Raw genomic sequence first — 23,956 nt, forward strand, 5'->3', positions numbered from 1 at the left:
CATCCTATTTTCTAGGAATTAAGGTAACTTCTCATAAATCTGCTAGGAATAAAACTCAATTTGCAACAACTAACATTATTTATTATCTTACACAAGATAAAACATAGTAAAAAATATAAATAAATATCTTAGCACTATATCTAAACGAAATACTGGTTCTACTAAAATCGGGAAAAAGTTTAAGTACACAAATTCAACATATCTTATCCAAATCACAAGGAATATCTTCAAAACTCTCTTCCAGGGCGCTCTGTCTGGACAGCTGCCTGGAACTGGAAGAGCTCTGGATACTGTTATTGCTACCTGTACTCTTCGAAAGTGACAGAGAACAAGAATCGGAATGTCTCCTCGACCTCACGTTCTTCTTCTTCTTCCCGAAATCACCATTAGATGGGGACAAGTTAGCGTTTGAAGAATTTGGGGTTGGGGTTGAGTCCGAACTGAAAATTATGGAGTTTTCCTTCACGCTTGTCATGTAATCTGGGGACAGGCTGTGTGGGGATATGGGTGAATGGTAACCGTTAGAATCTGAAGACCGGACGTCTGAGCTGTGTCCTGATTTCGGACTGGCAGATAGCTCGGAAACCAGTGGCGTGCTCTCGTTGTCACTCAACGCGCCGATACCTTCGTGTAGCTCGGGACTAGAATGTAACAGCTTCTCCTTGATTTTATTCAGAGCATCGAGGCTAGGCAGCATCTCGTTATTCTTCTGTTTCGCCGTGTGGTCTATGGATTTCGATCTGTTACGTACAGATCTACTTTTCGACTCGTTTCCAGCGATGCTCAAGGAGTTTGGTCTTGGTCTGTTCCTGGTTTGGCTTGCAGTTGTTTTCTTTTCTTGCTGCAACAGGGGTTTCACTTCCTTTATGTTGTAAGAGACGGTGTTGTGAGCAGTGGAGATGTTCACTTTGGTGGAGTCCTGGGGGTCTATGTTGATAACAACATGCTTGCCTTTCTTGAAGGGATCGTCGAGTTGATTTTGATTCTTCAGTTTACCCAGTTGGATGGTGTTGGAGTTTCTTCTTTCTAATACTGAAAAGATGTTTAAAGTCAGAATCGCTTGATGAACGAAATTGATTAGCCAATTATTCAGTCCATTCCAATTTGTTGCCAATTTCAATGAAAGAAACTCAAAAAATCTAAGAATTTTGGTTTCATCTACTTTTTCACAAAATGTGCAGGTTTTTTCAGGCATATAAGTTTTGGTGGATTAAAAACATACAAGTGAGTGCTCACCCTGGTTTTGGAAGTGCAAATATTCAATTTTTCAGGAGGAAATACCTACCTGGGGATGGCAGCTGTGAACTACATCTAGAACTTTCGCTCAAGCTCTCTGAATTGCCTTGAATGCATATGCTCACAGGTTGCCAATGACCAATAGGAGATGGTTGCAACATAACAAAATCTGTTTCCCCATAGCCACTCGTGCTGTTCGTTCTTGATCTATATTCTGTTTCATAATCTGCGGGAACAAGCACAAAAGCTATGATGAAGCTCAAAATGCTACTAAAAAAATTATTGATCAATCACGCTAAGCAAAGTACGCCAATGAAGCATATGAAAAAATACATTCCCTTCCAAAAAAATGTTAAAGGATAGCTTTTTCATCGAATGTTTATCTGTTAAAGAAAAATTCACGATATATACATAAGGTTTAACTCACCTATCTTCTTTAGAACAAATTTGCCATGCCAGATTTCTTGCTTTTTGAATTGCTTTCTCTTGTATTTATTTTTTTGAATTTAAATCGACCTATTTTTTATTAATAGTAAATACTTTCAAAAAATTAGAGGTGTGCAAAATTTTGCCGGTCTGTTCATATCGCGCCAACTATGAAAATTTACAGAGTGGCACCACTGCTTAGCATCTACCTGGTGAAAGTCTATTCTCCAAGAAGGAGTCCACGGTGTTTTAAAAGTGAGGATTCGAATTAAATAAAACGGCACTTGATCTTCATTTTTGATGATATAACTGCAAACCTTTAGATTTAAGTGATAGCTGATGCAGCCGCATCATGTGATGAAACAAAAATATCAAGTGTTAACCAAAAGGATTCCAAAGCCATGCATAGATATTTGAAGTGGCATTATATACAGAAGCACCAACATGCAAAAATACTCATTATTGAATTCACAAACTTCAAAAAATAAAACACTCAATTTTAATAATTTATTATAAAAAAATTGGCCTATCTACACATATCTCGTATTATGATTTCTAACTTTTTTGTAACAAATATAATATGATATCTACCAACTACTGAATATCAAATCATCAGTGCCAAATAAGTATCAATTATGAATAAATTCTAAGTAAAGCTAAAACGGTGAATTCAATAACTAAAAATGTACAATACAGTAGAAAAACTAGGTTAATTTATGGCTTATAATAAAATCAATGTGAGTTAAACAACCAAGTTTTTCACTGTTTTGCTTATAAAAGGCTTATGCAGGATATTCTTGAGCACCCAAGCAACATTAATTCGATAAACTGGCTAAAAAACGATAGTTGAGATAAAAGTAAAAAAAAAACACAGTAAATTATAGTCTATTGAGAGTAACTAATAATGGTAAAAAATGATATGTATCTTCTTGGTGTTTGAGCATTCTTAAACTAATCTTAAGAGATGTAGTCCTCATAAAAATACAAATACTATCGCTTGAGATAAATTCGGACCTAAAACGGATTACGTAAAAAAATTTTTGTTCGATTACGAGAAACTGCGAGATTTTCCTATCATTCGATGTTCAATGAAACTGAGGAATCATTTCCTTTCGACCCGTTACTATTACAGTGAACTACCAACAGCCCACCATCCACCTGAACCTGATTAGTCACGTATGTAACCTTTTTTTCTTTGCCCTTATCAACGTGAACCCCAGTTGATTGTGATAAAGTCATGCAAGATCTGGTCATGCCTGATGATGATGGTAATTTTTGAGATTCACCTTGATTAGTATCGGGAGAAGGTGGTATTATAGATGTCACTGGTAAATCTTGATCGTTGACCATGCGCGCATCTTCAGTTTCTTCGAGAACATCTTCGCAGGCTTCTTCGTTCAGCGTCTGAAGGGCTCCACAAATCATCTGATCCTCCAAGGTCACCTGAGAATTTCAGTGATTTCCGTATTATGAACGGATTGAGAGATAAAAGAAAAAGTTCAGGAGGTTGTAACTGTGAAATAGTAGACCTGGCAAAAATAAAAAATAGGGGTCTCCTAATTTTGTCTTGGAACCTGTGGCCAAATTTTGTTGCATTAATTTTGGGACACTTTGTATATCAATAATAATCGTTAATAAGGGAGGCAAAAGGTTTATTAATTGCTAATTTTTATCTGAGAATGAACGTACCTGATACTGTATTCGGAAAGCAAGGAATTAAATTGATAATTTCATAATTTTTTAGTTTGAGGTAATGTATAACTCACTTGTTTTTCCATTACACTCTGCTTTCTTGGAAGGGGTCCTTCCATTGGAATTTTAGGTTCCTTATCACTGGTGTTGCTTGATTTGCTCATACTACCTGCAAAAAGTTACTTTTCAGTACAGCAGCGCCGATACTGGAGAGAGTGTTGACTAATAAAATTCGATTTATACCTTTACGGTCCTTGTTTGGCCTTCCCAACTTAAGCTCTTCCTGTCTCATAACTAAATTGAATTCCATTTCCCTCAGGGAAAAAACTGTGGCTTTGAACATCTCCCAATCACCGAACGTCATTTGTAAAAGCTAAAACACGAATACACTAAGTTAAAAAAAAAACAAGAGTCGCTGAAATCCTCACTTGTTTCAATTCGTCCAGGTCACAACTTGTCAAAACTCTGCCGTTGATGTTGTGATCTTTTATGATCTTCGTATAATTAGATACAGCTTCTTTGCTCAAGTCCTCTATGGAATGCAGCAATTTACAAACACCGTCAACGTTCAATGAAGACAATTTTCCATCTAGTATTTCAGCCTACAAGAGAATAAATGGTTGATTCAAAGAAAATTTTTCCGAGTTGAGGTTATGTTCGTTACTTACAGGAACAATAGGCGGCGGAGGCAAGATGGGCGGAGCTTGAGGTGGAGTACTAATCCAAGGTTGAGCCCAACCAATAACATTACTGGCTTGTGGGTAATAAGTGGAAGGGGTTGGAGATGGAAATCTAGTATTATTTCGAGTTCTTCTGTTAACTACGTTCTTCGGCGGAGTCCAATCGGCAGCATGAAGATTCCACGGATTCAGCACTGATACAGGATTATTTTGTAACATTCCCATTTTGGGAGGACTCATCATCAGGTATTCCTCATCGATATTTTGAAGTTCCTCTAAAAATACAGTATATTGGTAAAAAGTGGTTATTAGAGAATAGGTATAAACACCTTTTATAACCTTTTTTAGATAAGGATCAAGGTTTATGGTGAACGGCACGAAAATTTTGATGTCACTGATCAACAAACTGGTTTTGTGATAGGACAAAAATATTTCTAATTTCTTCTCATCCCTATCTAATTCCAAAAGAGGCTCGTTATCTCTAATTGCTTGAACTTGTGGTTTGATTCTGGAAAATAAAGCGATGAATTGATGCTAATAACTACTATCCTCCTACAGGATGATTGAGGTAGTGCATCCACTAGAAATTTTGGGAAAACTGGACTCAATATTAGGCTCAAAGTAAGTACCAAGGGTTTTTTGACATCTGTGCACTTTTTTCTTTATACATAAAGTACATAAAATACTGGCTGTCCAATTTGAGCACAATATTGCTGCTAGTTCTCCCAAAAAATTCCTGTGGGGCCTATATCAATCAGTTTGTAAGAAGGTAATATGCTGTTGCCCATTGACTGTCGTTGAATAGACTCACTTCTCATAGATGACTTTCAGAGGCGTGCTTTCTTCTAAAGAATCTTCATACATTTCGACATGATATAAAATCCAGGAAGTCCTAAACGGCCACTGTTCAGTAATATTAATCCAAGAAGCCAACCTGTACCAATTGAAATCAATTTTAAAAGATTTCAGTAAACGACCTGTGGAACAGAAAAGTTGTGGAAATAAACGCAGCGTTACAGAGTCAGGATCGGTTACCTGTGACGTAAACAACATTGAACAACCGTCTCATTGAACGAGGGTTTACATCACTGAAATAATCGTCTGTGAGCAACATCTTCGTGAGATCATGTGGCCCGCCAATCCTGTTCAAATTCGAACCGATGGAACTGGCGATAGATTCGGATAATTTCAATTTTCTGCTTCCTTTCCTGTTGTGCTTCAACTTCTCCTGACTGGACATGAGGGCGCTTTCACTCGAAAGCCTTCTGCTAGACGCCTTGAGGGAGAGAACACTAATCATTCAAACAGAAACATCACCAAGACAGAAAAAGATAGGATAATTGTGTAATAGATAGGAGGCCTCACCGATCTTGCTAGAAAACTGTTGAGGTTCTCCTCGTTCTCCGACCATAATGAATTCGCTGGTTTTTTATGACTGGCTGCAACTTGCTGTGCCACTTTTACTTTCCTCAAACCTGAGTTTTGGAGGAAAAAGGGAAGGTGGACCATATTGTTTAAGTAACTGTGTCCTCCAATGTTGCTCTCACTGAACAATCTCCTAGTATTCATTTCAACAGCCTAAAAGGTGAAAAACGAATGAAATACAAGATGAAAATTCCAAAAAACAATCGAATGACTGAAACATCGATGAGAAATATAACGGCCAGTGATGGGAAAGACAACTATTTGCATCACAATAGGTTATAGGCAAATCCGACTAACCTGCTCCACTGTCACCTATGAGAGTAACAAGATGAAATTAGAAAAAAATTGTATTTCTCATGATTATTATGGGATTGAGAGTTTGCGCGATTCGTCAGATGAATGGTTGAATACTCACCTTGGCTATAACATGAGGATCTATAGCTAATATCACAATGAAGGGGCTACTTGCATCAGAGAAAAGCATATGTACAGTATCAAGTATAAGCAATACTTTTTCTTGTTCGCAACTATCTAAACCATCCATTATTACAACAAGCCTGGACTGCTGTTGGCTGAGCCCATCTATACATTTTATCATTTCTTTCATCAAATTCACCTGGAAGAAGCACACTCTATCAATCGATAGACTATTACCACATAGTCTTTTGGTAGTTGGAACTAATTCTTTGCTTTACTAAAAGAAAACTGTTACACCCTACCAAATATTGCTTTTATCTCAAGAATATAAGGTAAAGAAGGGTCGGTTTATTTATACCTCTTGCCGAACCGCTTGCAGAAATCCTTCCGATTTTAACGTCTCTATTTTGGCAATAGTTCTCTGCAGGTGTCGCCTTTGGGAAAACATTAAGCTTGAACACATCCTACCAAATGTGTAAAGGTTGGCCACAGCGGCTAAACCCAACAGTGAACCAGCAGTTATCAAAACTATCTCCAGAATGAGCTTCAGAGTGTCATCACTCCTAAAAACGTGAAATTTTTAAACGTGCTTTGAACGTGGAATCAATCAATGCTCACTCGGTATCTCTCGTTCTCAGATGTATGAAATAAACAGTCAAGGCACTTATTCCTACTAAAATACAAAGGAAAGTTATCTCAAATAGTACTATATACGGTAAACAGCACATTTTTCTCCATTTCCAAGATGAGGTTTTACCTGTAAATGAAAGATATGAACTAAGCGTTTGGAAGACGAGAAACAAAACAAACGACGAAGATATTTCATTTTGTAAACCAGAGGCCTCTTCAGTATAAATAGTAGTAGAGTAATTTTTGTATCTTATATGCATTCATGCAATTTTTTCTATTTTTTTTTGGAACGCGCAGTTGACCAAACGGTTTTATGTATCTTAGGGTATCAATAGATTCGTCTTCTTTGTGTAAGTTATATGAGCTTTGCTTGTTTTGTAAGGGATTTTGCCATTTTGAAAATGTAGTTGATGTAAGGTAATGAAGTGGGGGAAAAATGAAATCCTATAATTTTTTCGGATAGTTAACTCACCAGGTTTGGGTTTGAAGGCTCTGTAAAGTCTTGTAGCAATTGGACCGTAGTCATTTTCAATGGCATCATACAGACTTCCGATCATTTGAACAACAGAATTTTCACCACCCGTAGTACTACTTACTCTAGTGAGATCGGTGAAATAAAATCTGAAACGAAAAACATCAGATATTCCCGAATACTATGGTATTTTACTGATATATAACGTAATAACTTTCAGCAGACACACGAAACTGAAATAATTGAGAACTAGAACTCTGATTCGCCTTTAAATCTTACCTGATTGGATTTGCACTGGTTAAGTACTGTGGAGATGGGTTTGGTGGGTGACAGAAGAGTATTTGAAACACCAATCTGACATTGTTAATCTTTTTTGCCAGTTTACCATTGAAATTATTTATCCAACTTATATCGTAACTACAAAAAAATTATTTTATATACTCGTTCATTTCTTGATGATGTCTTGATTGTTACAAACCTTTTGTTGGCGAACCACATGAAAAAGAGACATATATAGACAACAACAAGGAACAAAATGCACAAAATAACACCAGCAACCCAACTTCTGGTTCCCAATCCTATTATTGTTCCTATGACTAGTGCAAAGTGAAGAAGAACAAGAAACAGCGAGGTTGAGAACTGGAATACAGGATCTGACCATTCTTTCGCGAAACTTTTCATTTCGGCTGAAAAAAATCGAATTCTTGATAACATTTCTTCCTACCTTTTTGTACTTCAATCAACTGACCTCTCAACTTGTTCAGTAGGAAAGACTTTCCGCTGCCCCATTTAGCATATAACCCTACGGTGATTGGCATGGACAAGGAGGGTTCACTCAGCATATCAGCCAGAGAACTTGTGTACAAATCGTACCCCAACATGTTCTCGTTATCCTCGTTAGTGTTGAGTCTCCCTAAAAACATTAAAAATAGATTTCGAATCAAAATTCAAAGCGTCCACTCACTTGCTCCGAAAATTTGTCCTAAAATCGTTTTCTGATGGCTTCCATCAATATTATAAGGAGTTTCGCCGGCCTTATTCGGACGATACAATAATTGACTGTGTTTAGGATTTCTCAAGAGTATTTCTACGATAGTCTTCGATCTTGACCTCATCGCTATGTGTAGAGCTGTATCACCCCTCTTATCTGCAGCCGAAACTTTCGCCTTTTTATCCAGCAACAACTGAACAATCTCGGCATTTCTGGATCTCACAGCTTTGAGAAGTGGGGTATCACCATCCTGTAATGGTCAGACTTGGTTATCGAATGTCTAAGCCTACTACCATTCGTTATAATTACCTTGGTTTCTATCTCTAGGTCGGGATTAGAGTTCAGCAGGAGTTTAACAATGTTGATGTTGCCTTTTTCCACGGCTATGTAGATGGCACTCTTCTTGTCCTTACCAGCAATATCTACATCCGCATACTTCTTCAGTAATGCCTCGACTACACCTCTGTGACCGCCTTTCACAGCGTGTATCAAGTTGGTATCACCGGACCTGTCCTGTTGGCGAAATTATAGTTATCATGCCATTCTATGATATCCCCTTTTGGAAAGTCCTCACCTGAATATTGATATAAGCACCAGCAGCCAACAGAGCAGTGGCAATTTCATAATAGCCTTCCTTACATGCTAAAGTCAGAGCACTACAGCCGTCCTTATCCAAAGCGTTTATATTAGGTTTGAACTCCAGCAGGGAATTGACAACGTCGATGAAATTTCCCTGAGTGGCTACTATGAGAGGGGTCCACGAGTACATCCCTGCTGTATCCACATTAGCACCTGTCATAATAAAATTCTATAACAATACTGAGGGATATTTCTGTCGGAAAAAATTACCGGCTCGCAAAAGCATATCGACGATCTCCAAATGACCCTTCCTGCTGGCCCATATCAAGGCAGTGGTCCCGTATTTGTCGCCAACATTCACCTTGGCACCTTTGTCGATGAGCATCCTGCATATTCTGGTGTGACCCCTGCCAGCAGCCCAAAGCAGGGAGGATATGTGGTAATTTCCATGGGCGTTCACTTCAGCCCCCCTCTCTAGCAAAATTTGGACAATTTCAGTTCTTCCTTTATACGTAGCCCACATAAGGGGAGTCCAACCACCCTGCATACAAAAAAAATTCAAAAATTGCAAGAAGAGTCTTCGCATCATTTACCATATCCCTATGTTCGATATCCGCATTATTCTCCAGAAGTAATAGGACGATATCGAAATAGCCCTCCTTGCAGGCGCAGAGCAGTGGCGTCCAGTTGTCATTGTCCTCAGCGTTGGGATCGGCGCCATATTTGAGCAGTTCCTGGACGAAATTGAGACGTCCTTTTTGAGCAGCGTATATGAGAGCTGTGGTGCCATTCTGAAAGTGAAAACAACGGGGAAATTGGGGAAATCCAAGAGGCGGTAGGGTTAAACTCACATCATCCCTATCTTCAATTTGGACCTGTTTGTTCTCTAGGAAAGCCCTAAGACCGTCGAGGTTATCGTCGTTAATGTACGTCTCTAGCGAACGGAAACATAACGACAACATCGATTCCGATCGTTGGAGCGTCTGTAAAAAAAAGAACTTCAGCATACAGAAATTAACAATGTGGAAAAAAATCTGAAAACATTGTTGATGAAGCCACTGTTGAAGATACAAAGAAACACAACATAATGATCATGTTAAGTGAAAAAAATGAATAAAAGAACTGAAAAAAGATTGAAAATAAAAAGACAAAGAAAAAATAAAAGTTGTACATGCATAGATATGAATCTCCTGACAGTGAGAGACATCTCATCCACAAAAAATGTCCTCCTTTTAATGCTCATTCTTCCACGAACTAAACTGAACAAAACAGAGAATGCACGGAAGAAATTTATCATTTTATCTGAACGAAACGATAAATGTTTCCTCTTTCCCGACTAGTGTTAAGGAACTGTACCGTGATATTAGCCGCAAAGTCAAGATATCGACTCACTTTGATGAAAAAGATCATACTTTGAACGTTTTTTGGCGCCATTATGGTAAAACTACTGGGAGATTCTCCATGAAGCTATTTCTGGCCCACTTTTATGCAGCAATTTAATTTTGATGCTCATTAATACCGGTGTGTTCATATAAATAGTTAACTTGAATCGAAATTTTCTCGTGTCGTGAATTTATCATGCAATTTCCGTCAATTCTTATGGTACGCGATCTCTAGAAATGGTTGACGTGCTTGAAATTATTCCTTGTTATCGAAACGATAAGGAAACAGAGGCAAGATGTTTTTTTTGATTAATGGAATATTTTCAGATTGAATGATTGTTTGCTCATTATCGTAAATCGGAAAAATCAATTATTTTCCGCTTGTTAAAGAAGTTTTATTGGTGGGAATAAAAATCAGTTTCAAACTTTGCGTGGTAACCAGGTGAGTGCTCATAGAAAGACTAGTAGATAGTACTCTACGTTATGCTCTCAACTTTACTACAACAGTATTCCCTATTCAAATCAAAATTAAAAAAAAAAAAACAGATAGAGCTAAGGAGAATTCAATAGTTATTTTGAGTATCATGTGTCTAGCATCTGAAATTTCAAAAATACTCTGTAGATATGTTTGAAAAACTGATCGTTTTTCATCCTGACTTAGACAAATATATTCCCAGAAATTCTTTCTTAAATATTCAAATACTGGTATTACAATTTTTTATGTCACTTTATAGTTATTTCCCCTTTGGTTTTTTAGTTTTTTTTCATTCCTGATTAGAGTTTCGGGCAACTCGAAGAATCAATTTTGAAGAGCGAGATGCCATTTAATATCGAATATTTTCAACAGTTTTAATTCTTACAAACCACAGCACTCACGGGGAGACAAGGTTTTTTACTGAGGTGTTTTCCCTAAGCTTTACTAAAACTTCATCTGACATATTTTATACTTATTATGAAGAATATACACAGGGTATGTAAGAAGTAACGCACAGAACTTATATCTTTGGTGGTTACGGTCCTATAGAAAAATGCTTCAACAGGTTGTTATGCAGAAAATGGATATGGATTGTTACTGATTTGGTCATTGATTTTTTATCTAGCCTTTTTTATTTTAGGAATGAAATGGCTAAGCTTATTGAAGTGGAATTTTCGTTTTTTATGTAATACACATACACTAGGAGTGATTGATGTGTTTCAAGTGTCCACTCAAACAAAATTACTGTCCATTCAATGAGGGAAAGTGTAACACTGTATTGAGAAACAGCATTTGCATTTTCAAACTACATTCGTTGTGCTGTCACTGTAAGGTAAATTGAAAGTCTACAATTTTAATTGTAGCTCCTGATCAATACATCATCTGATAAAAGCAGCAAGTTCAAAGCCCTACAAGTTCCAATCGAAGCCTGCAGTTAGTTGCAAAAACACTTCCGGTTGTTAATTAAAAAAAAAACATCGTCACGAGCCACACAGACTAACGTTATGGGAGTGCCTCCTGAGCCCCAAGCTGAAATTGAACCTGCTCCTCTGCTCCCCATCTGGACACGTGAGGGTGAAAGTGGGTAGCTGCAGATGGCTCAGAGAACCCTTCCAGTTGGTCTCCGGAAAATGGAGGTTCAAGAAGGACCTTCTCCTTTCAGGACGATGTTCCTGAGGGTCCGCTATGCTGTGCCTCGGTCTTTTGGGACTCGAGGAAGTCGAGGATGTGTCCATTTGGTGGCGGGTGACACGATATGGGTTTTCGGTATCATTTAAGATTCCTAAAATGTCGCGAAATCAGATTCTGACGTGGATACGTCTTCAAATTTGGTTCCATTCAAAGCAAAGATAATTTAGAAAAGCTGCTCCAAAATGAAGGTTAGTTATCAAAGAAATATTGATGTGGAACGAATTTTTTATGGATACGAGGATATTTATAGAATTTTTTAGTTCTTATTCCTCCAGTCGAACTGATGTCAGAATTAGGCGATCAAAGCCTGAGGAGAATCTTTGTTGTCAAAGATTCATTGTAAGACAGTTAAATCATTCGAAACAGAACACTTTTCAAATTAACTATACAAGGTGAGTCTTCGACTTGTATAAATATTTTAACTGTAGATTCTTGATGAATTGATTAATCTTTTTCGAACATAAGATGTCACCCACGTCTTCAAGTTTTCTCATTATGGTCATTATATACCATAAAAATACCAAAAATTCAAAGAACCCAACTAAGTTGGACGCTATCTGATGAATAGTTGAACGTTTTGTAAAATAAAAGTATTCCTCATAATTTCTCGTACAATAAGCCGTTTTCGAGTAATTTGATGTTCAAATATCTGTGAAATTTGAGATATTCGGCTGAATACAACTCTGTTATAGATTGCTACAGTGAAGATTTCTTGTTGGCAACTTCCTAGATTGATTCTTAGATTCTCAAATGGAACTTCTCCTATTCATATGGACTATTTTCACTTCAAAGCGTTTTTCGACAGAAATATGATATCAGAGTAAAAATTATGAGTTTCTAACACAAACAATCCTTTAGTCTAATTATATTATGTCAATTTAACAGGCGAAACTAATGAATCTGCTTGAAATAAACGTGTTCAAGTAGGAGAAAAATAATAAAAAAAACTTCTTGCAAACTTTCGATGATTTTTTTACACGCGCTGTTCAATATGCTTAAAGTCATTTGAAATGATGACTTTCTAGTTGATTCCAAAACGCCGTTTTGGATATGGGCGTGAATATAAGCCTGTGGCTTTAACTTAAGGCAAAAATCATTTCGGATTGGTGCTTGTTTTTTATTGATTCTTTTTTGTAGGTATATTACATTTTCTTTAATTTCTAATTTTGTTCTAGTTTTTCTTCGAGTCAAAATGAACGAGTTTACACATAATTTCATTCTCACTTGATAGCGCTGTAAACATAGCCTTGATCAACTTCGATTGAGTTACGATTTCTTGATTACAAGGTTCGATATTTCTTTATATAGAATAAGTTTTGGGAACAACGAGATAAGCAACAACAATGACGTATAGAGAGCTGAGAACCTACAACTCTTCTGTAGCAATAAATAGACTCCCACGTTCCTTGCTTATCAACATTTATAATTGCTGCTATTGTAGGATGTCTCCAGCCGTACGGACTTTGTACATTTAAAAATAACAAAATAACAACAATATTCGCATAGTTTGTTTACTCACATAGGTGTACGTCCCAAACCTTCTCTTTCTCACCATAGTGTCGTTTGTTCTCGACGAACCAAATACTAATTACTGAAATCATGACAAAATTCCGGAGTAGCAGCTAATCGAGATAAAATTTTCAACAATGATATTCTATCTAATCAATACCTACGGATAGTGCGTGGAGATTGTTGTCATTCGTTTAATTAATTAAAAATGAGAACCTTTCAGAAATGGCCTCGTAAGATTGAAACCCGGAAGTATTGGGGGACGTGTTATTGGTATAAGCTGCCCCAAAACAAAATATAACTGAAAGGATTTGAATTTTCTGCCCTTTGCGAAGTGTGAGTAACCCCAAAAAAACAATCTGCCAGCCGGTAGTTACGTGTTAGTGGGAGTAAAATATTACAAGCTGAAAAACGCGTCTCCTTTCGTTTGGAATGTCATCGTTGAAATGGAATTTTTCAAAAATTGCAAATTTCAATCTGCGATATCTCCTGTTATATTTGTCTGATCTAATTGAGATCTCCGGTTCTATTATAAGCGTTGACTAGGCTTCCACCCTAGCATAAAAACTCGATTTCGAAAATCTCGATTTTTTGGGTCAAAAATGAGCAAGGGGTTAGACCCCCTAAAATGACCTATTTGCTACTCTGTCTGAAAATCAGGATATTCTATTACTATCCTAGGATATGGAGTGCATAGAATTTGTTCCGAAGATTCTAGAAAACCAAACAGTTGATGCTTCAATAGAGAATTGCACTCCAGAGAGCTCTTCGAAGTCAACTCGAAAATGAAAAGTGGAAAAACAAAAAAAATTATTTTCTCCTAAACAGGGCCAGATATTTGAAATTTTGGTAAGAAAATATAGGTTTTCGAACACGTTGAATCTATTGCGAGCAATTTCGAAAGCCTATCTCCTTTTGTTTAGATTCTCATCTTGGAAATGGCATTTTTCAAAAATTGCAATTTTCAATCTGCGATATTTCCTGTTATATTCGTCCGATCCAATTGGGATTTCCGGTTATATAATCAGCGTTGCCTAGGCTTCCACCCTAGCACAAAAACTCGATTTCGAAAATCTCGATTTTTTGGGTCAAAAATGAGCAAGGGGTTAGACCCCCCTAAAATGACCTATTTGCTACTCTGTCTGAAAATCAGGATGTTCTATTACTATCCTAGGATATGGAGTGCATAGAATTTGTTCCGAAGATTCTAAAAAACCAAACGGTGTATGCTTCAATAAAGAATTGCACTCCAAAGAGCTCTTCGAAGTCAACTCGAAAATGAAAAGTGGAAAAACAAAAAAAATTATTTTCTCCTAAACAGGGCCAGATATTTGAAATTTTGGTATGAAAATATAGGTTTTCGAACACGCTGAATCTATTGCGAGCAATTTCGAAAGCCTATCTCCTTTTGTTTAGATTTTCATCTTGGAAATGGCATTTTTCAAAAATTGCAATTTTCAATCTGCGATATCTCCTGTTATACTATTACAGTTATGTTCTATTACTATCCTAGGATAAGGAGTGCATAGAATTTGTTCCGAAGATTCTAAAAAACCAAACAGTTGATGCTTCAATAAAGAATTGCACTCCAGAGAGCTCTTCGAAGTCAACTGGAAAATGAAAAGTGGGAAAACAAAAAAAATTATTTTCTCCTAAACAGGGTCAGATATTTGAAATTTTGGTATGAAAATATAGGTTTTCGAACACGCTGAATCTATTGCGAGCAATTTCGAAAGCCTATCTCCTTTTGTTTAGATTTTCATCTTGGAAATGGCATCTTTCAAAAATTGCAATTTTCAATCTGCGATATTTCCTGTTATATTCGTCCGATCCAATTGGGATTTCCGGTTATATAATCAGCGTTGCCTAGGCTTCCACCCTAGCACAAAAACTCGATTTCGAAAATCTCGATTTTTTGGGTCAAAAATGAGCAAGGGGTTAGACCCCCCTAAAATGACCTATTTGCTACTCTGTCTGAAAATCAGGATATTCTATTACTATCCTAGGATATGGAGTGCATAGAATTTGTTCCGAAGATTCTAGAAAACCAAACAGTTGATGCTTCAATAGAGAATTGCACTCCAGAGAGCTCTTCGAAGTCAACTCGAAAATGAAAAGTGGAAAAACAAAAAAAATTATTTTCTCCTAAACAGGGCCAGATATTTGAAATTTTGGTATGAAAATATAGGTTTTCGAACACGCTGAATCTATTGCGAGCAATTTCGAAAGCCTATCTCCTTTTGTTTAGATTTTCATCTTGGAAATGGCATTTTTCAAAAATTGCAATTTTCAATCTGCGATATCTCCTGTTATATTCATCTGATCCAATTGGGATTTCCGGTTATATAATCAGCGTTGCCTAGGCTTCCACCATAGCACAAAAACTCGATTTCGAAAATCTCGATTTTTTGGGTCAAAAATGAGCAAGGGGTTAGACCCCCCTAAAATGACCTATTTGCTACTCTGTCTGAAAATCAGGATGTTCTATTACTATCCTAGGATATGGAGTGCATAGAATTTGTTCCGAAGATCCTAAAAAACCAAACAGTTGATGCTTCAATAAAGAATTGCACTCCAGAGAGCTCTTCGAAGTCAACTCGAAAATGAAAAGTGGAAAAACAAAAAAAATTATTTTCTCCTAAACAGGGCCAGATATTTGAAATTTTGGTATGAAAATATAGGTTTTCGAACACGCTGAATCTATTGCGAGCAATTTCGAAAGCCTATCTCCTTTTGTTTAGATTTTCATCTTGGAAATGGCATTTTTCAAAAATTGCAAATTTCAATTGAGAATTCGTCAAGAACGAACGGTTGGGCCGAGATGGATGAAATTCTCAGATTTATTACTAGAAGAGTTGCTCTTTCAGAATATGTATCACATTTTTATCTACGATTATTTTCCTGGAAGAAAAACTACTCGAACCTTGACCTTCGAAAATTTCCCAAAAAGATGGGGTCAATTAAAACTTCCTCAAGACCGACGGTTCTGCCGAGATGGATGAAATGTATCTGAAATAAAAAAGCTCCCAATTCGACAACAATTTTGCGATATTTACACCAGTCCTAGCTTTAAGCAGTAACTACCAGATAATAGAGATTATGCAGGTTATGGAGATAGTACAGGGAAAATAGCATATTGTCTTCCATTATTGAAAATAATCAGCTTCAGGAAGATTATATCCACCATTCGAATAATCATGCTCAACCATATTCACCTGAATCCTTCTAACACCTCGAAACATCTCCAATAGCTTCAATCAAAATTTCAAAACCATCACAGTTTTGCCAACACCGTGAACTGAACGTGATTTAGGTATTCAGGGATTAGTGTTTGCTGTTGGTAGCTATCTACGAAAACAAATATTGTAGATCCTTTGCCACGAATTGTGCTCACCCACTACTGATCGTATTTAGTCAGATTATTAGTAGAATTATCGAATGGTTGAAACAATCGACTTTATAATGGTTATTTAGACTATACCCATGAGACAATAGTTTCGCCGATTGTTTATACAGACGCTACCTGAGTTGTACAAGTGCAAGTCTTTGCTTCGTTGTTGAATGTCGAGTTCAGCAACATTAGAACCAATATTTAATCGAACGATTAATAAATGTTCATTAGTTTCATTTATGAGCTGCACATAGACAATGGAACAAATGCTGCAAATTCATTTAGTGCGATTCTGTTTCAACCGGTTCCCTAATTGATGTCACATGCTATGCAAAGCACGTGCTTAAAGGGTGAACACAAATCAAGTGGGATAATTTCTCGGACTTTTGTCTAACTATTCATTCATTCATCTATTCATTGGCCAATACATAAGCCAACGAGAAATTATTAAAATTTAAACCGGATTTTAATTTTATTTATATTTTCAAGTAGCTTAAATGTTACCTCAATCTGGAGAAAATTAATGTTTTTTTGTTCGACTTTCATTATTAAGTCTAGCATCAACCCTTCTTCTGAAAGACAAATAGGTACAGAGTAAGTAGTGAGTAACGCACAAAATTCATTTCTTTGATATTCATTAAATTACACAACTTTTGAGATAAGGTATAATTCAAGAGTTATTATTGATCTGAAGCTATTGAAGAATGTTTTCAAATGGTCATAAACTTGTTAGAATGAGTGTAATAAAAAAGTACACAACTTTTGTCAATATGGTACAATACCCCCCAATATTTTAAGAAAAACAAATATTGGGTGTAGAAGATACACTCTGTTTATATTTCATGATCTATTTATCAATATGTACGTCTGACAGAAAACAGTTGTATTGATTGTTTATATTATTTACTTATACAGTTGTGAATAATGAAAATTTTTAGTTGTCAATAAACACTATTTAGTTGAAATTTGTTCATGTGTGGCAGTTTTTCTTCAAACTTTTCCTTTATAATAGAGAGAAATTAGATCAACAAAAATATTTACAAAAGCTTAACGTGTTTCTTTTCATCATGGAAGATTTCATCAACAAGATTTTTTCTCTTCACTTTGTTAGCATGTAAAATTCGCAGGAAAAGACTTTGCAATTATAGAGGTTTTGCTGGGCAACTTTTAGACGCACATTTCTGAAAAAACTGACCCCATTTTTCGAAAAGTCTGATAGTGAACTTGACATACTCAAAAACCTAAAATATTTCCTTTTATTCAGCTGCAAAGATTGAAATAATATTGTTATTAGTAATATCTCTGCAATATGCTCATGCATTTTTTACATTGTTGTGTTTCATATATCTAAAAATGTATTTCTCATATTCAAAAAGAGATACATGTTGTAAGTTCATGGTCAAAAAAATTGTGTGGGTCTTTCATATAATTTTTTTTTGAGCAGCCCCTGTTTAGATACAGCTCCATAAAGATGGCACATGAAAAGCAATTTTAATTTCTTTACTTTGAAAACGTTCCCCTGTAATCTCCGCATGATATCCTTCTACTGGGTGAAATTCAAGTTCGTAGATAATTCTAACCTGTTGATAAACACCACCAAAATTTTTGTTATCATCTTTCTCTTCCTACAGAATGTGTGTATAATTTTATATCTGTCAGTTTTCTCATTTCTAAGAAAAAAAATTAAAAATTACTTTTCAAATGCCGTTTTTAGGAAGCTTTACCTATCTAAGCAATTAAACACCTCGCAACCATTCATTTACACCCTGTATATTCGGTTCAAGACATCCGTGACCGAAGGTATATTAGCAATTTTATACTCGTTTACCTGTTGGCTTTCCTTATTCCTCGAGTACTTGAGGAACTCATAGCTGGCAACCAGAGTTCCGTAGCTCTTCGGTTGGAAAAAAATCAGAGGAAACTTCTCGCTGCTACTACTACTGGAACAGCTACCTGTCAGACTCTTCTTTCTCGGCATAACACGTTGCACAGAAAAAGCACACTAAACACAACACCAAGAACCAGCTCAGAACCATCAACTGTTAGTCCTTGATCGATATTCGATTTCGATTTTCAATCGTGAAGAATAAACGCGCATTTTGTTGTAAATCCTCTCTATTTTTCGAAGAACAGCGGCGCTAAGAGACGATAACATTGCTGTGGAACCTTATCAATCACTGTTTCGTGTGATTATTCATGTTTGTAAACTTGTATGGGGTCTAGCGTGGACGAGATGCAATTCATTATTTCTGAAATAGCCTCTTTATCAATCTGAGAAACCTATCGATGGTGTCGACGTTCTTCACGGACAGCGTTACGAATTACACGAACTGATATCAAGCGATTATTTTCTATCGGAGATATCCCAAGTGATTTTCATGTATATCAACGCTTTTCATCTCTAGGTATATTCGAACTGCTTTTCGTCTAAATCTTATCAAATACTTACGCTCATATCTTCGTTATCTTAAAACAATGAGGTGTTTGCAGTTCGTCCCATCACTTGTCAGGACTTCTTACAAATAAGTAGACGCACGATAAGAAAGTTATTTGTTTCAACATTTAGCAAGGACACTATAGAAAAAAAATTCCACCATGAAGGAAATACAATTCGTTTTTACGACAAGACTGCAACGAGACGTTTATTAAGCCTTCACAACATTTGTATACACTTTGCTCCATGAAATATACAGAGTTACACGGTGTCAAAAATTAAACAAAAAATTTGTTTCTCTAAAATGCTGAAGAGATGAAGAAATGACATTTAGTGGGAATGTTCTACCAATAAAATGTCTTCAATAGAAATCATTGACTTGAAAGCTAGATTTATTGGTAGGACATATGCCCACAAAATGCCATTCATCCAAATGTTCAGCACTTCCAAAAAAAAAAAATAATACTATTATTCATTTTTGAGAGACCAAAGAGCTTTGGGTTACAGAAAAACAAGGAATCATCCACTAAAAACTTTCGCACTTATTTGTTAACACCCTGTATAACATGTGTATAATTAAAATCGATCAACAATGAAAACATGATGAAGAAGCCAGTTTGAGAAATGTATATATTTTCTACCAAGAATTCATTCCCCAATTTATTGTCACCAAATAAAAATACTCATACTCATAGGTTAAATATTATTAGTAATTTCGAATTTCTCAGATTTCAAATCATTAGTTTATATAACAATACTCCTGAGGTTATGGACAAGCATGCATTCCAAGAAAACTTCCATAGCTCGAAAAGTTTATTATTTATTGATCTCTACTAGTAGCCCAACATCCATAGCTCTGTGTAATAAAGCTCTTACTTCCACAACTGTTTATTAGTATCTACTAGACTACGTCAATGACCAAATTCTAATCAGAAGTTGTTTCAACAAAAGCAGACAAATCCTTTTAGATCATCTACATTTTCATCGCAATACCTGGAACATTAAGCCATAAATTGATTTAGGAAGATTGGTTAGCGTTTATACTCAACCTACAGGTACAGGCTGCCTATCAGTTAGATCATAACCGAGTAAAACATCAGTTCTGCCTTCTAGATATATATAGGTTAGGAGTAGCCTTTCAGGTAAATCAATCCGTCATTTCTGTAAATAATATTCCTAACAAATTTATCTCTGGATCAGTTTCACCAATTCATGCTTCTTTTAGATTATTCTCCCAGTTATCCCAAAGATAAGCCTTCAGGAAGATCTGTGAGAAAACCAATTCTCATGTAGACCAGTAATTCAACATATCAGCTTTTTGTTAAGATCTGTTAGCCCATAGCTCAACCCTTTGAGCTTACCTCAATAATCCAACAAATTCAACGCAACAATTCATTCCCTTTGGTGAAGCACTTAAGGGATACATTCGTCTTTGTGGTAGACCACAAGCCAATAGTAGAATCTTCTTCTTGCTTCTAGGTAGATTAACAAGCTAGGTCAATCGGTTAGCCCATGGTTTTATCCATTGAGTAGAACATAAACCAACAACCAACACGACGTTTTAGATCAATCAGTAAGCCAAAAACCAGTGAGCCTTCCGATCGCCTTCTATAGGTAAATCCCTTGGACAATATATCATTCTCCTTCTACCTAGATTGGCAAGCAACAAATTGGTGTTTAAGTCAATCGTTCAGTCCAAGGTTTTGCCCATGAGATAGATCATTAGCCAACACCCTCCCTACTTCAAATTGATCAACATATTTTAGGTAGTTCTGCCAGCCCCAAGTAGCCTTTTGAGTAGATGAGTAAGACCACAGATCACCCACTATTAAGGTAGATATTTGTTCTCATTCTAGGTGCATCATCAAGCCACAGAATGGCGTTAGCCCATATGTGGATGAAGAAGCCAATAAACAGGTTGTCCAAGCTCACAGTTTCACAGTTAAGCTGAGCAAGAGATGACAGTTAGCAACGAAATTTCAGATATTTTGCAAAATAGCCAACTGTCCCAGATGTGAAAACAGTGGACTGGCGTCAAATTTAATCATCCGCTCTTGTTGAAACAATTCACCAACCAAACCAAGACTTCCAGTGTTAATTTATACTACTACGAATCACCCACGTTATCGAACGCTTCAAGGTTGACTTGAGTCACGTCCTGATTTCTAACCTAAGACGCATTGGCGTCAAACAGTAGCTGTTTCGGTCACCTACCTCCTCTCTTGCTAATTTTCCCCTCAGATCGGCCCATAGATCGGTAGGTACGGACCTATAGCGCACGTTGGTCTGCAGAAACTTGGACAGCGACTTGGAGGAAGATGGGCTTGCAGCGTGGGACATCTCTCACGGTACATATCATCCATGTGGTTGGTGGAAAAATGGCAGCGAGCCTGGCTGCGAGGTGAGATATTTTCGCGCGAAAAATTCACACTCAAACACTAACGAACGTACAAATATCTTCGGGCAGGCTGCTTCTGTTCCCTCTCTCTGGCTATCGGACTGCGACAAATAACAATTGTGGTTTACGCTCGGACTGGTATGTGTGAGATAATGGTGCGGGGAAATTTTGCTTCGCTTGTGCTTTCTGATCGAGGCTGCTGGATCTTTTCGAAACCCCAGCGATGCTTGCGGAGGATTTCAATCTTTGTACAGTGATGTTAGTCCAGAATCACGAAAACTTCCTTCACCGAATAGAGCGCGTAAATTTACTTACAATTTGGTATTTTATCGAATATTTCGTATTCTGTACAGGAAAATGCACAATTTTAACTCGGGAAGGAAAAATGCTGAACTGAAAAGTCATTGTAATTAAGGGATTTAAGGGAGCAGATGAAGATTTTCCTTTTACCAGTTCAATATCGATGAAAGTTCAAGTAATATCAAAAAAAAAACACCTCTAAGCCACGGGGGTCATCGAAAAGCGAGGTAATTGGAATTTTACCTGCGTTCTGTTGCTTCAACTGCAGAAATATTCGCATCACTTGTAAAGAAAATTGGATCTACAACCTCAATACAAAGCGCAGAAACAAATTAACCATGAATTCTTGTTTACGCTGTTGAATTTGATGAGATCATATTGATCAGAAGGTTGATTCTGCTATCATATGCTCAAACCTAATACAGCAAACGATGGAAATCACTACTGAACAAAAATCGATTAATTGAATGGAAGACGATTGGAATACTGCGAAAGACACGACAAAGTCATGTTGCAACACGAAAAGGGTGGTTCGCGTGTCAAAACATACTTGAAAACTCTAGAAAGCAAAGACCTACCTCGTCAAAGTATTCTCTAGACAAACTGCTCGTCAAAAGTTACGGATATTGATGTTTTCAAATACATAAACTAATAACGGTTTTTGAAATCCATAATTGAACTGAAGACACAATTATATGATTTTCACTAACATGAGTTGTTCCACCGCGACACGTGTTTTGCTATCACACTAACATATTCAGTAGGTGAAGGTAAACTCTTTTCATTAATTAATTTCATTTTTCAGCGATATCGTCCATTCAGAGTAAACCAATGGAGATAGCGATGCTCTAAATTGTTAACTCATTTTGCAGTCTGCAGTATGAAATCTTGAGCAATGCTGATGATTAATCAGCGGCTCTAACGCTTACAGGATCTTTCATGTAGAATAATTGGATTGTGTAAGGAATCGATATTTATATCTTGTCACACAATCTGGATTGTATCTATTTCAGAGAAGATGTCACAACGTTTTCGTCATTATGAAAATAAAATGTTGAAATTTGATACAATATTAAACCATATTTTTATCAGATTTTTATTGAATGAGTTCGAAAACTCCCCAACAAGACTTCCAAATCCAAAACATATTTTTCTCAGTTCTGTTTGAAACAATGTACATCTCATTAATGCCCTGCATACTAATAAAAAATAATAAACTAAGAGGTTTCCCACAGCTTCACAATTCGGTATATAATATCTTCCATTCCTTCATGAACTTCTATATTTCTTGAGATAAAATGTACTTTTGTTCATTTCTTGGTTTTTCTATAAGCACTATACTACGATCCTAACTTAGTCATTTCGTATTGAAAAATACATAGCAGAAAAAGTAAATATTCCCATTATCCAACTCACTCGCATGGTGCAAAATGACTGTGACTAGTTACAAAAAATAACGCTACCTTTGTATACTATGAAAATTGTGAATAGAGAAGTATCTGACATGAAATATTTTTGTGGTGTATTGGTTTGCCTCCCTATAAACCAATAGAACTATTCCACCACTAATTTTGAAAGTCATCGTGTCATGAAACATTGAATGATATACCTGAAGACGATTTTATTTCATTGCCTTATACAGTTCGGTATCCATTCTGAATCTATAGGTCACATCACCATATCTAACAGAAAAATAGACTTCTTTTCGTGTGGTTATCGTTGGGACGATCTTTTTGTCGTTTTCCTCCATGAAATAAAATGTTGATAACTCCTATAGAGACCTTTCCTATAAGTGTTGTTATATAAAACTGACCCTTAATTGAATCTTTCTGTTAACACAGTACGGAACCATTCACAAAAACTAATCTCCTGATTCAGGTGAATAAAAATCAGAGTTGTCTCTGATAAATATGTAAACAATGGGGTGCAAACAAAAAAAGCAGCCATATGATACTAAGAACGCGGATGAATAAAAAGTGAATGAAAACAAGTTGAATGAATTGAATCATATCAAGTATAAATAGAACAATCAGAATATCGATTCAAAATTTATTCAAATAAATGATAACTCAAATTCAATTTTTAAGGTTAGTTCTATAAACTCACCTTTAATGACGCTATCTGAAAGGACCCAGACACTTAAAATTAGAATTTTGGCATAATTTTATCTAGTGTTTAATTACACCATGAGTCTTTGTAAATCAACCATACCGAGCTTAATTATTCGAGTTTACGAATTAAAAATAAATACAAAGTGAAGCAGCTGTCATCTTGACGTAGGTTTGGAGGTTAGCTGTCCAAATCTATGGTTAGGTGCGAAGAAACAAA

The 23,956-nt window shown here is 36.3% G+C and overlaps 1 protein-coding gene and 1 long non-coding RNA gene across 8 annotated transcripts; one reads left to right on the forward strand and one right to left on the reverse strand.

The window, feature by feature from the left end:
* Positions 1-59: 59 nt before the first annotated feature.
* On the reverse strand, positions 60-23,915 carry LOC123314374 (kinase D-interacting substrate of 220 kDa B). 7 transcript variants are annotated; one of them, XM_044899636.1, is made up of 26 exons: positions 23,735-23,915; positions 21,145-21,429; positions 9,400-9,531; positions 9,142-9,339; positions 8,819-9,089; positions 8,544-8,761; positions 8,279-8,482; positions 7,943-8,219; positions 7,727-7,891; positions 7,457-7,664; positions 7,258-7,395; positions 6,979-7,127; positions 6,495-6,633; positions 6,235-6,439; positions 5,875-6,075; positions 5,400-5,612; positions 5,070-5,310; positions 4,846-5,011; positions 4,364-4,542; positions 4,023-4,309; positions 3,783-3,956; positions 3,598-3,727; positions 3,429-3,523; positions 2,949-3,105; positions 1,286-1,462; positions 60-1,032 (listed from the first exon to the last, which is right to left on the reverse strand). In XM_044899636.1, exons 2-26 carry the CDS (start codon positions 21,268-21,270, stop codon positions 194-196), a joined length of 5,289 nt encoding a protein of 1,762 aa, XP_044755571.1. In that variant the 5' UTR covers positions 21,271-21,429; positions 23,735-23,915; the 3' UTR covers positions 60-193. The 7 variants fall into 7 exon arrangements, with proteins under 7 accessions (XP_044755571.1, XP_044755575.1, XP_044755569.1 ...); XM_044899640.1 differs by lacking the exon at positions 21,145-21,429; XM_044899634.1 differs by lacking the exons at positions 21,145-21,429; positions 23,735-23,915 and adding an exon at positions 18,325-18,866.
* Positions 21,436-22,721, forward strand: LOC123314377. The gene is made up of 2 exons (XR_006537802.1): positions 21,436-21,586; positions 22,434-22,721. It is a non-coding gene; the product is annotated as an uncharacterized LOC123314377 (long non-coding RNA).
* Positions 23,916-23,956: the final 41 nt, after the last annotated feature.

The sequence above is a fragment of the Coccinella septempunctata genome, chromosome 5, assembly GCF_907165205.1.
Source record: "Coccinella septempunctata chromosome 5, icCocSept1.1, whole genome shotgun sequence".
NCBI classification, from domain to species: domain Eukaryota; kingdom Metazoa; phylum Arthropoda; class Insecta; order Coleoptera; family Coccinellidae; genus Coccinella; species Coccinella septempunctata.

Bases quoted from the DNA above. Each gene is read 5' to 3' on its own strand.
- LOC123314374 (XM_044899634.1), bottom strand. From the start codon at position 18,474: ATGCCGAGAAAGAAGAGTCTGACAGGTAGCTGTTCCAGTAGTAGTAGC. The intron at 5,311-5,399 runs GTGAGGCCTCCT...CTCTCCCTCAAG, and splicing joins ACAGTTTTCTAGCAAGATCG to GCGTCTAGCAGAAGGCTTTC. The intron at 1,033-1,285 runs GTAGGTATTTCC...ACATCTTTTCAG, and splicing joins TTCACAGCTGCCATCCCCAG to TATTAGAAAGAAGAAACTCC.